Source organism: Littorina saxatilis, linkage group LG2, assembly GCF_037325665.1.
Source record: "Littorina saxatilis isolate snail1 linkage group LG2, US_GU_Lsax_2.0, whole genome shotgun sequence".
Taxonomy (NCBI): Eukaryota; Metazoa; Mollusca; class Gastropoda; order Littorinimorpha; family Littorinidae; genus Littorina; species Littorina saxatilis.
In genome coordinates, this window is record NC_090246.1 from 35,549,508 (window position 1) to 35,564,547 (window position 15,040).

Consider the following 15,040-nt stretch of genomic DNA (forward strand, 5'->3'; position numbering starts at 1 on the left):
TATATATGTTTGTTCCCAAATAAAGGCCCCTCTTCGTTAGATTTGAACATTAGATTACTTTCTCACCCAGGAAGTTTTGTTTTTAATAGTGGGAGAAAATGATTCAATAACTACTGAGCAAAAGTAGAACTTTTAGTCATCATCTAACAAGGATGTTACCTAAACGTCAGATGTATGTAAAGTTCATCACAAGATATGTGATGTACGTAGTTCAAAACAAATTCTCTCTCTCTCTCTCTCTCTCTCTCTCTCTCTCTCTCTCTCTCTCTCTCTCTCTTTCTTCTGAAGGCCGGGCTGGTGTGTGCGATCAGTGTCTCTGGTGCAATTAAATATTTAATCTTCAATTCCAGACAGAAGAAAAGTTAGTGTGCAGGGGCGGACGAGGGGGGGGTTTCTGGGGTTTCCGGAAACCCCCCCCCCAGCCAAAAAATAAAAATATTTTTGTGTGTTTTTTTGGGTTGAGTTTCAATTTTGTGGGTATTAATCAGTGACAAAATCTGCTGCCTGGAACTGGTAATGATCATCCTCAGAATGCACCAGCTTGCACCATTTTGCATCCTTTTTTTCAAAATTTTCCGGGGGGGCATGCCCCCGGACCCCCCTAGCAAGCTAGGCGCTTCGCGCCGTCGGCTCGGCGCTTCGCGCCTTCACACCCATATCTTCACAATATACTTTTGGAAACCCCCCCCATAAAATGAACTGATCCGCCCCTGGTGTGTTGTAATCCAAACAAAGCGGAAGGGCTGTGCAATGAACAGCAAAACTTGCATGAGAAACTGCACGTAGACAATAAAATTGCATGTCAGAGAGACACTCCTTTGCCCTGCCAAATGCCAGTGCAGCCGCTTTGACCCTCTCTCTGTGTGACGTCACGGGGTGTGCTTCGGCTAAACAGGACCCGCGAGGACGACCGACATTCGCGTTGTGTCCTTGTGAGGGCTTACATCCGGGACTTTCGTGGAGTGATTGCGACAGGTTCGTAAACTTTCCCAACTTTGGAAAAAATTTAACTTTTGATTACTTTTGCGGCGATTTTTGTGAAGTTTGACGTTGAGTGCCGTCCGGGTGAGAGTGATTTCTTTGTTCTTTGTCACTAATATTAATAAATGGGTAGTATTTTGTGATGTGCTAACTTTTGTCTCGGACTGTTGACATGAGATTGAGAATGTAGACGAGGATTAATCGCTCATTCGATGTCTGTCTGGGTCGGAGATGGCGGGTGAGGATGGGCTTAATTAAATTAGGCAAATCAAAATTCCTGTTGAGTACTTCGCATACATCATTACATGTGGCTGAAGAATTTTTGAAGAGCAAGTTACAGATTGGAATTGAATTTGAAGTTGGACCGATTGGTTATAACTATGTATTGTATGTGCTCATCAACTTTACAATCACACTCACAGAGCTCTATAAAATTCAGAATTGTATTGTTTACGTTTGTAAAGCTTTGCTGTGAGCCTGTGTGAACCGTTTTAATATAATTTAAAGTGTCAACATATCTGATTATTGCATACATGTTTATTGTCTTGTTTGCTTTCAGAGTGCTGATTTGTGCAAAACCGTGCAAGTAAAAGGTCACAAAAGAAGTGATCAAACCTAAACCACACAATGTAAGTAATTCTTTGCAGACAAGTTAGTGTTGGAGTTAGCAAGTTGTTAGTGTTACTGTTAGAGTTAATGATCATGTGCATTTGTCTGAAAGTTAAGAAATATATTTAACATACATTTATTGTACAAGATTTAGTATGTCACTATGTGTGTCTGGTTTTATGACCTGCAAGTGTTGCATTTTAAACCTGTCTGTGTATGGCCCTATATAGTCCGTCTCAAATTGTTTACAGAACGATTTAAATCTCCTCATGAAAAAAGCAGTGCTAACCTTGTCGAACACACTTGCAATAGCATTTAATAACATTAAATGACACAGTCCATTTGAATGGCCATTTAGCTTGCATTTAAACCACACACCTGTTTTCGTGGTTTGTCCAACCCCTGAGCCATCGTGAACCTGTGTGATCCACTTTCCTTTTTTTTCACAATTTAGTCGTCAGTTTGTGATTTCAATGCGACTCACTGTAGCCTATCTGCAATAGCACGTCATAAAGTGGCGAAACCATAGAATGGCTGAGCCGGATTACTCCATCAAAAAGGCATAAACGTAGCAACTGCCAATTATATTATTGAATTAGACCACAAATAATTGTTGGGGATCATAAGTTGTGGTTATTTAATATTATTGATGAGAGGTAGTCTTCAAGGCAGGTTTAACTGTAGTACATGTAGTACTGGTAGTAGTAGTAGTAGTACTACTGTACTAGCTCTATAACTTGACAACAGATCGGACTTGTGGAAATAGATCTTACTAGTGTTTCTTGTATGTTTTCAGGCCCTTCTAGCTTCTAGCTTCTAGCTTGTATGTTTCCAAGATCACCGGAGTTTATGACAAGTTAAATATGGAATAAAGAGGAGAAATGTCAACCATGTCTTTGAGACTTCTTTGTCATCGCTATCTTCCTCCTCCTCCTTCCACCCTTCTACACTTGTATTGTGAACTATGAGATTATCATGTGATCACTGCAATCTCAAATAACATGTTACATCTAATTTACTAAGATATGTACGAGGTATAGTCGAGCATGTCTATAACCACCACCCAAGGATTCCAACCAAAATTTTATTGACAAGTGGTCGCAAAAGTTGTTGGGGATCCTGTGGGTTGGTCATTGTGAGCATGTGAGAGAGGCGTGTTCGACTGTTGTAAGAAACATTTCCTTGCTATGTCAGTCTTGTTGAAGGGACGCCACACTGAAGGAAGTGTGAACATTTTGAGATTCATCAATGTATTTAGTGTGACGATGAACCTAACACAAGGCTAATTCTTATGATTGCTGTGTTATGTTTTAAAGTTACTCGTACTAGCAGTACCACTCATTATCACACATGTTTCTGCTTTCTTTTTTCCATCAGGTGGGAAAGCATATTAGAGGCGCTTTCCCAAGTGACGCTGTCACGAGGGGCGCGAGACGATGACGGCGTCGACCAGATGCACCACTTTGCAACTGTCGCTATCCTAGCTGCGTTTGCTGGGCTGGTTGGTATGAATCAGTATGTGGGTGACCCAATCCATTGCTGGGTACCTGCCGAGTTTCCTGACTCCCATCAAGACTACACAGAGAATCTTTGCTGGGTGTCGCAAATGTATTACGTTCCAATGGACGAGCCTATCCCTCTCAGGAAGGGCGACAGGATGCTGAGGGACATCAGCTTCTATCGCTGGGTGGTGGTCATTCTCCTCATCCAGTGCCTGATGTTCAAGTTCCCCAACATCCTCTGGAAGGAGCTGAAAGGATACTCCGGTATCAACATTCACAAGATCGTCAACATGGCCGAAGAAGCCGCCATGACCCCGCCTGAAGAGAGGGAGAAGAAGGTGAAGGACATTTCCATCTTCATTGATCGCTGGCTGGAGTCTTACCGTGTGTACAAGTACAATGTCTTCATTCGCATGCGAGAGAAGGTATCTGGTGTGCTCTGCTTTGCGTTTGGTAAGCGCCATGGCACCTACCTGACTGGGCTGTACCTGTTCACTAAGATTCTATACCTGGTCAACGTCATCGGACAGTTTTTCTTGCTGACCAGATTCCTGGGGTTCGACTTCTACCTGTATGGCTTTGATATCTTGGCCAATCTCAATAACCATGGTGAGTTCCGCGACTTTGACCACTTCCCTCGCGTTGTCATGTGCGACATTGAAATTCGACAGTTGCAGAATTTGCAGACCTTCTCCACCCAATGTGTGCTGGCCATCAACCTTTTTATAGAGAAGATCTTTGCCATCGTCTGGTTCTGGTTGTTTGTACTCACCATCGCCTCCATCATCAACGTAGGGCACTGGATTTTCAACATCTTCTTCCAACGCAGTCGCGAGCACTTCATCCAGAAGTACCTCATCATGTTGGGGCTGGATGACAAGACGCGGGATCGCAAGCTCTTCAAGAAATTTGTATCCCACTATCTTCGAGATGATGGAGTGTTCCTCCTCAGATCGGTGGGCAACAACTCCAGCGACATCATTTTGCTGGATCTGGTTAAAACCCTGTGGACCAACTTCAAAAAGGTCCACGGGAAACCTGCACCTGACCTTCCCATTGAACCAACCACACATGAATCCTTCACATAAACTTCAGAGAACACTTGAAATGAATTTGAGACATTCAAATTGAATCAAAATGAAATGAGTTTGCCCATGCCAGTTCAGTAAATGGTCAGGCTAGCTAAAAAGTGCCATGGTTTTGTTTCTGCTGTTGATTTTTTTTTTTTTTTTTAAATTTATATCAGAGTTGTTTCATTCACGTCCTGCCTAATCTACAAGCTGGGGAAAAAGACTCGTCTAGCCAACTTTACCGGTGAGTAGCTGCTCTTGTTGTTGATACATTTTTGAATTCAAGATAAGAATTTTATGACCCTCTTTTTACATTTAGTCAAGTTTTGACTAAATGTTTTAACGTAGAGGGGGGAATCGAGACGAGGGTCGTGGTGTGTGTGCGTGTGTGTGTCTGTGTGTCTGTGTGTGTGTGTAGAGCGATTCAGACTAAACTACTGGACCGATCTTTATGAAATTTGACATGAGAGTTCCTGGGTATGAAATCCCCGTATGTTTTTTTCCTTTTTTTAATAAATGTCTTTGATGACGTCATATCCGGCTTTTCGTGAAAGTTGAGGCGGCACTGTCACGCTCTCATTTTTCAACCAAATTGGTTGAAATTTTGGTCAAGTAATCTTCGACGAAGCCCGGACTTCGGTATTGCATTTCAGCTTGGTGGCTTAAAAATTAATTAATGACTTTGGTCATTAAAAATCTGAAAATTGTAAAAATAAAAAAAATTTATAAAACGATCCAAATTTACGTTCATCTTATTCTCCATCATTTTCTGATTCCAAAAACATATAAATATGTTATATTTGGATTAAAAACAAGCTCTGAAAATTAAATATATAAAAATTATTATCAAAATTAAATTGTCGAAATCAATTTAAAAACACTTTCATCTTATTCCTTGTCGGTTCCTGATTCCAAAAACATATAGATATGATATGTTTGGATTAAAAACACGCTCAGAAAGTTAAAACAAAGAGAGGTACAGAAAAGCGTGCTATCCTTCTTAGCGCAACTAGGTACTACCTCGCTCTTCTTGTCAATTTCACTGCCTTTGCCATGAGCGGTGGACTGACGATGCTACGAGTATATGGTCTTGCTGAAAAATGGCATTGCGTTCAGTTTCATTCTGTGAGTTCGACAGCTACTTGACTAAATGTTGTATTTTCGCCTTACGCGACTTGTTTTTCTTTTTTTTTTAAATACATATGTACATGTATGCATTTGACTTCATTGTTAGTCAAATATGCACACAAAAAAGCTGAGTTAAAAAGGTAAAATTTAAAAATTGCAAAACAAAAATGACACTGATAATTATTAATTAATCAAGAAAAAGTGTGTTTGATAGTGCTGTGAAAAGTGATCTTTGCCTAGGTTGTTCTTTATAAGTGAATGACAATGTAATGTGTGTTAGTATCCTAAATACATAAACATTCACATGTATACTTGTGATGATGTTTGCTGAAAGTGTATCTGAAGATGTCATGTTTTTTTTGTTTATTGGGATTCTTAACGAATAACCTACACCGACTAGTATAATATGCTTGTTGACTCAGTGTTTTTCCCAATACATTTAAATTGTGCTATTTGTGTTTAACCTCTATTACTGAAAGTCTGTAAATACTGGAGTTGCAACTTGCTGTTCATGATGAAGGATTTGATGAGTGACAAAATATGCAACGAGAAAAAAATCATTTTTAATTTATATAACCAGAAGTGTGTTTTGCGTTTAAAAAACAAATTACAAGAAAAGATTAAAGGCAAAGTTTTTCTTGTGTATCTTTGTTGTTTTGAATACTTAACGTTAAGATTATTCACAAAGGCATTATGTTATGAAGTCCAGCATAATTGAGAAGGTTACATGCAGGGGCATTGAAATCAGAAGAATTTAAAAAAAAAAAAGGCTAGTACTATTGTACTGGGAAACTAATCACAAATGTTTGATTGAAAAAAAGATCCGTTATTCCTCGCAGTGCTTTCATCAGGCATTATCTGCTTTGATCTATATTTTCTCTCATTTTTGAATGACGATACCATTGTTAAAAACCAGTCTTCTAAGACTCCTATATATGGGGCGAGTCCTCAGTTGTTATCAGTGATCTTCTGTGGCATAAAAATACACATGGGCATATGTCATGAATGAAGTGCTGACACAGGGTAGTGTGTTGAAGGTGCACAGTTAGTTGACTTGCAGTGTTACATTTATATTATTGATAGCAGGCCTTTTCATTTGAGCAGGATTTTGAGGATGGTACAGGGTCAAATATTGTGTTATTCTGCTGTCAATGTGTCATTACTTAAAGTTAAAGGGAAGGATCACTTTGTTTCTGAACCTAGCCCTTGATTTATTATAAATATATATATATACGACTTGTGTCTGTGTGTGTGTGTGTGTCGGTGATGCACGCCCAAGGTTCTCGATGGATCTGTTTCAAATTTGGTGGCCATATTCATCTACACCCTGGACACAACCTGCTCGATGAGATATTTCAACACGTGCTCTCAGCGCGCAGCGCTGAACCGATTTTGGTTTTTCTCTGGATCCATTCCCAGTAACTCTTATCTTCTCCAGTGTTTTCAGCGTTTATCTCCCTTCCTTCGTGTGGCGTCAATCCATATTCCCGTTTCTATTTTTAGAAGGTCACTGTCGACAACGCTCAATCCATATTCCCGTTATACTATTTTTACTCTTCTCCAGTGTTTTGCGCGTTTATCTCCCTCCCTTCGTGCGGTGCGCCGGCGGGTCCCCGGCGCAGCCGGGTATTGGGCTCGACTTCTTCCCGGCGAAGCCGTACCCGGCGAAGCGGGTATTCATCTAGTTATAAATATATAAGGCCGTTCTATTCTTGAGCTGTAAACCATGTCTTTCATGTGACATGTATGTCTTCTGCCTAGCATGTAACTCGATGCACGTTATCTGCTTTTCTCTCGAATCTCTGTCCATTGCTCAGCCCATCGATAAACTTTTTGCCTGTTTGGAGTTGTTAATGGGGCACAGATAAGAAGTTATTTTTCAGAAAATAATGTTATTGAATCAGCAATTTGACCTTGGAATGTGACCCTGATAAAAATGCTGATTTCATCTGATCATTGTCATGCTAATTTGGAATTATTTTAATAGTAAATACTGATATGATTTGTTGCTGATAGGAAGTTATGTTGTCATTGATTAGTGCAACCCTTTTCGAAGACATTGGAACAGATTTTTCTTTAAATTTTGTTTAATTTTTAATGAAATTTGGACTTATTCAAGTTATTGTGCTAAATAGTTAAATGATCCTGTGCCAGCACAGGAAATAGTCGTAGCACAAGAACTTGCCTTCAAATTGTGTTGCCATTTGTTGATATAGGATAGCGATAAAAAAAACACCTCGGGGTTTCAAACAGTTTCATAATGTTAACATGTAGCACAAATATCTGCATTGTGTAGACCTCTACCTCTGGCCCTTTTGTGTGTGTGTCTTTCCCACTGCCTTTGCATATTCACAAACCTCAGCCCACGCTCTCACTCTTAGTCTTATCAGTGAGACATTCCCCCCGCGGGTTAGGGGGAAGAATTTACCTGATGCTCCCATGCATTTGGTATTAAGAGGCGACTAACGGATTCCCTTTCTCCTTTTACCCTTGTTAAGTGTTTCTTGTATAGAATATAGTCAATTTTTGTAAAGATTTTAGTCAAGCAGTATGTAAGAAATGTTAAGTCCTTTGTACTGGAAACTTGCATTCTCCCAGTAAGGTAATATATTGTACTACATTGCAAGCCCCTGGAGCAAATTTTTGATTAGTGCTTTTGTGAACAAGAAACAATTGACAAGTGGCTCTATCCCATCTTCCCCCTTTCCCCGTCGCGATATAACCTTGAATGGTTGAAAACCACGTTAAACACCAAATAAAGAAAGAAAGAAAGAAAGCCCTAGCTCTCACTCTTATCAGTAAGACAGAAAAGAGAGAGAGAGACACAGGGAGAGAATGGGACAAAAGGTCAAACACTTTAGAGTGGAATTGAAGCTTTAAAGTTGACAGGTTGGAGAGCTGTGCAAACAGTGAAACTGAATATGTCTCTGCTTGAAATACACTACTCTCCTTGGTGTGTACCCAGTGTGGATACTGGTTAGAATGTGGCTTACAGCTTTCAGAGACATACTTGTAGTTTATCGCTAGTTTTGTGCGTTAAATCTTATGTCCTTGCTTTAGTTATTGAAATTATGTATACATATATAATATAAAAAATAACTGAAGTTTTTATCGCTAGTTTTGTGCGTTAAATCTTATGTCCTTGCTTTATTTATTCAAATTATGTAAATAATAAGCCTAAAGCTTTTTATCTGAGTTTTAGGGTCTAAACCTGTGATACATGTATTTCTGATTGCGTTCTTCACAGTTTTAGTTTTATCTTTCCACTGCGAACTCCTTCAGTGAGATTCTGGTCCTGAGCTTTTGGATCATTTTCTTGCATCTATATATTTGTGCCCACATTCACTTAGCTTCATGTTTATCTTAAGACAAATTCCTGTAGAACTGGAGGTGTTTAAATTTTCTTTATTTTACATGACTTCCCACAAGTAAAATCTGAACATTTTTGCAAATAAATAGTTGTTCAGTGTTATTGAATCAGAGTGCCTTGTCCAGTGTTTTTTTTTAATCAAATGTGCCTTTATGTGTACCATTGCCCCATGATTAAAGAAAATATCTTTTTCTGCCCTTTTTTGTTGAATTATTACTCATTTGAAAACATTTACATGCTTTTTCACTTCTCCGCCAGTACAGGGTTGTATACATTTCCCATTGTGAATACATGTACATTAGTACATTTGTAATTACTTTCAGAAGCACATGACTGTATTTTGTTTTTTCACCACGTAAGATTTTTCAGCGTGTTTTTTTTATCTCAACATTTATTTTTCAACATTGCGCTTATTTTTTATTTTTTATTTTTACCATACTAACTTTCTTTGCCATTTTTGTTGTTGTTGTTCAGTACACTACATCATTTTTACTGGTCTGCTAATATTAAAGCTGTAAGGGCATCTTGACCTTATAAAATTAAGTCTGATTTGCATCTTAATACGTACAAAATCGTAAAGCATTTGGCATTCAACCAACCATCATATCATGTCCTTGCAAAGTATGGTCACATGCAAGTTTATTGTGTTATTATGCCTTGGTCATACTGTTTTGAACTTAAACATACTAGTCGACCCAAAATCAAATTTTTGCACATGTATGCCTTTGTATCATCAGTACATTTATTTGCACAAACTGTCTTGGTGGTTGGTGCTACAAATTGGTTTATGTATTGTAAGAAGTGGTATACATACTCACTACTTGCAGTACTGAGTACATGTATTCATTTTAACATATGTTTTTATTTGTGTTATTCTTTAAGAGAAAAAAAGGAAACTGCACAATCTTTGTTTTTTGTTGTGTTTATCTGCACTTCTTCCACAATTTCCAGTTTATACTGGTTAGAATTAAGAATAAATATTTTTGTAAGAGAATTTTATGAAAAGGACCAGTCTGTACATTTTATGTTTTCAGCTACATGGTCAATCTTGTTTCTTGATTCATTATATTGAATTTGTGTATTTTCTTGTTACGCCCCCCGCGGGTTAGGGGGAAGAATTTACCCGATGCTCCCCAGCATGTCGTAAGAGGCGACTAACGGATTCTGTTTCTCCTTTTACCCTTGTTAAGTGTTTCTTGTATAGAATATAGTCAATTTTTGTAAAGATTTTAGTCAAGCAGTATGTAAGAAATGTTAAGTCCTTTGTACTGGAAACTTGCATTCTCCCAGTAAGGTCATATATTGTACTACGTTGCAAGCCCCCTTGAGCAAATTTTTGATTAGTGCTTTTGTGAACAAGAAACAATTGACAAGTGGCTCTATCCCATCTCCCCCCTTCCCCCGTCGCGATATAACCTTTGTGGTTGAAAACAACGTCAAACACCAAATAAAGAAAAAGTGCTTTTGTGAACAAGAAACAAGAAAGTGGCTCTATCCCATCTCCCCCCTTTCCTTGTTGCGATATAACCTTTGTGGTTGAAAACGACGTTAAACACCAAATAAAGAAAGAACGAATTTTCTTGTTACAGCCAGTAATGGAGTGATTGAATTAAGGGACCACACATTTTGCCAATTATGTATAATGCTTGATTTTAATTTGTTTTATTATTCATTCCTCCAATAAATATAGCCTACTGAGAATTTAACAGCATATTTTCTTTCTGCATTAGTTGTGTGTGTGTGTGTGTGTGTGTGTGTGTATGTGTGTGTGTATGTGTTTGTTTGTGTGCATCTCTCTCTCTCTCTCTCTCTCTCTCTCTCTCTCTCTCTCTCTCTCTCTCTCTCTCTCTCTCTCTTTCACTCTTGACTTTAAAAAAAAGTTATGTTCCAGTCTCCTCTTTATAGTAAGTGCACTAAGGAGAACCAGGAAAGAGGTGGAATGTTTGGAATGAGACAACAGAATGGAGAACTCCCAATTGTTTCTGTTCTGTGCATACAGTGATACATGTATCAGACCTAGCACTGTATGGTTGTTCCTATTGTGAATGCATCGAGTTTAACTGCAGAGAACCATGTAATTGGATTGGGATGTACAGTATATGATTACTTTGTACATCTGCAGGTTATGTCCAAGAACTTCAGTTTGTGTGTGTGTGTTTCTGTTTCTGTTTGTTGCATTCAGACAATAAAGTTTTATTGAACTGAATTGAATTATAACTGATTGTCAATGACTGCACATTAAAACAGTATCAAATTGATCTGCTTTGTGACCTAGGCTTGTGAAGCGGAAATTTGCTCTGAGTCGCTTACCATGTAGGGATGCAAGTTCCCATCTGGTAGTCAGCAGTTCCTGATTGAAGATATCATTTCCTGCTCATTTTCCTGATTTTCAAACCATTGAGGATGTAGAAACCAGAGCATGATACAGTTAAAGGGATATATCATATAGTTATTTTGATAGTGTAAGAAAGGCTAAAGACATAGTGATGTCATAAAATCATTATATGATAGATCCATATATGATAAAATTCACATGCCATAAAATGTGATATTCTTTCTTTATTTGGTGTTTAACGTCGTTTTCAACCACGAAGGTTATATCGCGACGAGGGAAAGGGGGGAGATGGGATAGGGGAAAGGGGGGAGATGGGATAGAGCCACTTGTTAAGTGTTTCTTGTTCACAAAAGCACTAATCAAAAAATTGCTCCAGGGGCTTGCAACGTAGTACAATATATGACCTTACTGGGAGAATGCAAGTTTCCAGTACAAAGGACTAAACATTTCTTACATACTGCTTGACTAAAATCTTTACAAACATTGACTATATTCTATACAAGAACCACTAAACAAGGGTGTGAAAAATGTGATAGGCTGGACATCAAACAAACAGAAGATTCAACACAAAACAACTGCATGAATTTGCTTCACCAGAAAAAGACACAATGAATCAAAACAGAGAATACAAATTGACAGTTTACATCTGACCTTTTACACTCAAAATGAACCTGCTCGGTATACGAGACTGACTGACTCTACTGCGAGCTTACTACGCAAAAGACTACGTACACATATAGTTCTAAACACACACACACACACACATACACACACACACACACACAATTATATGGTGAAATATGCTGGTTGTAGGAATCCCACGCAAAAAAATAACGGTATACTTAGTTTGTTTCTCGTTAACATTGGGGGGAGAGGTGGAGCCGGGAATCAAAGACAGACAAATTATCCCTAAGATTCCGAAAGTAGCAAGAAACGATAACTACAGCCATTTATTAAGTGGCCGTGGCCGAAACACCACAATCACCGTGCTGTGGAGGCGAAGTCCAATCAAACAGGATTGAGAATTTTAGAGCTTATTTCTAAGCCCTATAAAAACTGTTAGCCTATGCATTCGCAAAGGAATCCATGAACATACCGAGAGACAAAAGTCGCCAGACCCCATCACAAACAGAACTCTATCCTTGGCACAAAGGGTCAAAAAATCCAAAAAATAAGGCCTTAATTTTGAAAATATGCCCATATTTTTGAAAATAAGCCCTTATTTCTAAAATAAGGCCTTATTTTCAAAAATAAGCCCTTAAATATTTACAGCCATAAGGAAATAAGGGCATAATGAAATAAGGCCTTATTTCTGTTATGACCTTAAAAAAAAATAAGGGCATAAAAAATAAGCCCTTAAAAAAATATGCCCATATTTTTCTGCGCATCGCTACTGCGCATCCGGACATTCGAAAGCGATCAAGATGTTACACTGATATAAATGAAACAGTCATTTCATGTAAACAATGCTTACCTTGAGCGCGCATACACCTCATCGGAAACCCCAATTCTCTCGCAATTTCCAAATTCAGCACAAATTCTTCTCAAAAGTTCATCACGATCACTGAACCCATTTGCCATGTATGTTATGAGATCTCTGCGCATGTGCGGTGCAGCCGACTTCTATTCAGCTTCATGATTGTTAAAAAAAATATAAGGCCTTATTTTTTTAAGCCCTTATTTTTGTTATGCCCTTATTTTTTGTATGCCCTTATTTTTTTATGCCCTTATTTTTTATGCCCTTATTTTTATTAAGGCCTTACAGAAATAAGGCCTTATTTCTCGTATGGCCTTATTTTTTTATGCCCATATTTTGTTAAGGGCTTAAAGATTTAAGGCCTTAATCATGGAAAATAAGGCCTTAAACCCATCCACCCACCCACCCACAGACAGACACACACACACACACACACACACCGGCCGGCACACACACAACACACACACACACACACACACACACACACACACAACCATACATATAATTATTTGACGCCAATTTTACGCTGCACGGCCAATTTGTTTTGGACTGCGCCTCACCATTTAGTCAGATGAGCCAAGACATATTAGAAGACGTATTATACTGTTCAAAAAAAGAAACGCATAGCTTGTAATATTTGGTTAATTTAGTTATATGGCTACAAGGATATCCACCAAACTGCAGAAAATGTTTATCTGGTCGTCGACCTTTCGTCCATTGCCACAAGTGAGCTCTGCACGTGACGCATGCGTTATCAGTGGCTACAATGTCAAAATTGCTCATTTGGCATGACCACTCGTCATGCTTCAGTGTAATCTCGTGAAACTCGGGGAATATTGAGCTCTCACCATGTCTTCCAAAACCCATAAAAGCGGATTGTTCGCCACAAAGAAATCAGACGACAATTCAGCGACGAAAGATGGCCCGATTGAGCAGAGAAGACCGCCAAATTGCATTGGGTCGTTTACAAGCAGGCCAAAGTCAAAGTGCAATCGCCAGGCACTTCCATGTGTCCCAGAGCACCATCAGTAGACTGTGGGTCAGGTTTCAAGCCACTGGCTCCGTTGCTGACTTGCCACGAGCGGGAAGACCAAGGGCGACAACTGCTGCTCACGACCGCTTCATACGGCTCCGCCACCTCCGGAATCGTTTCCTGTCGGCCTCATCTTCTGTCCAGGCTCTCCCCGGGCCACACCGATTATCGGACCAGACCGTGCGGAACCGCCTGCATGAAGCTGGTTTGAGAGCTCGCAGACCTCACAGAGGAGCTGTCCTCACCCGCCGCCATCGCCAGAACCGAGTGCAGTGGGGCAACCAGCACCTTCGCTGGACCGTCCGGAATCACTGGAGACACGTGTGGTTCAGCGACGAGTCCTACTTCCTGCTCCAGCGACATGATGGTCGGAGGAGGGTCTACCGGAGAGTAAACGAACGTTACGCGCCCAACTGTGTGGATGAGGCACCCGTTCATGGTGGTGGAGGCGTCATGGTGTGGGGGGCGATCAATACCGCTGGAAGGAGCACCCTGGTGCACGTCCAAGGGCGCATAACTGCCCAGCGATACGTGGAGGAAATTCTGCGCCCACACGCCCTTCCTCTTCTGGCTGACCAGGATGCCATATTCCAGCAGGACAACGCTCGCCCGCACACAGCACGACTCACCACCCAGTTCCTCACCGACCACCATGTCCAGGTGCTTCCCTGGCCATCCATGTCGCCAGATATGAACCCGATAGAACACCTCTGGGATGAATTGGACAGACGTGTGCGCAGGCGAGAAGAAGCGCCGGCAAATCACCGCGATCTATTGCAGGCACTTCAGGAGGAGTGGGACACCATCCCACAGCAAGATATCCGGCATCTGATCCAGTCCATGCCCAGAAGGTGCCGGGCAGTTGTTGCTGCTCAAGGCAGTCACACCCCCTACTGACTTGACAGCCTCGGCACCCAATCGTATTAATTGACTGATTGATTTGAAGATGCAAATGAACTGTGTGTGCATTCAACTGTGTCCATACCAAATTTCAAACAAATAATCTAAATATTGGATTTTCTGTTAATTTTTTCGAAAAATAAAACAAATTTGGCAAGTAGCAACTATGCGTTTCTTTTTTTGAACAGTATAGAATTGCAACAGCGGCTAATGTTGGTCATTATCTAAATCACGGAAACTGGGAGTATTACTACAACACTCATTACACACACTGGCAGCTGCAGCAGCCATGATGTTTACAGATTTATGTTCTCTGCTTAGGGATCTCTGACTCATTACACTGGTAAAATCTGCTCCCATTAAATGTGTCATTTCCTACGGGCGAAGCATATCGCAATACATTTGAGAAATTAATGAAGAATAGCAGAGGTTGCAGGAGAGGCGGACTAGGCTAAGAGGAGGAGGGGGGGGGGGTGCCAGCAGTGGTGGTCCAGGGGCCCGAGGGGGTCAGAAGGCAAAGCCCCCTGATGTTGATGGGTAGGTCATATTCTGAGATAGGAAAATGGTCGCTCCTTGCATGAAGGGCATAAAATACACAATAATAAAAAATGTTTTCAATAAGTGAGGTACATATG

At 40.1% G+C, this 15,040-nt stretch overlaps 1 protein-coding gene across 2 annotated transcripts; it reads left to right on the forward strand.

The window, feature by feature from the left end:
• Positions 1–802: 802 nt before the first annotated feature.
• LOC138958857 (innexin unc-9-like) lies at positions 803–4,467 on the forward strand. Of its 2 annotated transcripts, none has more exons than XM_070330159.1 (3): positions 803–975; positions 1,541–1,610; positions 2,968–4,467. In XM_070330159.1, coding segments are annotated over exons 2-3 (1,215 nt in total). In that variant the 5' UTR covers positions 803–975; positions 1,541–1,608; the 3' UTR covers positions 4,181–4,467. The 2 variants fall into 2 exon arrangements, with proteins under 2 accessions (XP_070186260.1, XP_070186261.1); XM_070330160.1 differs by having other exon boundaries at positions 958–1,065.
• Positions 4,468–15,040: the final 10,573 nt, after the last annotated feature.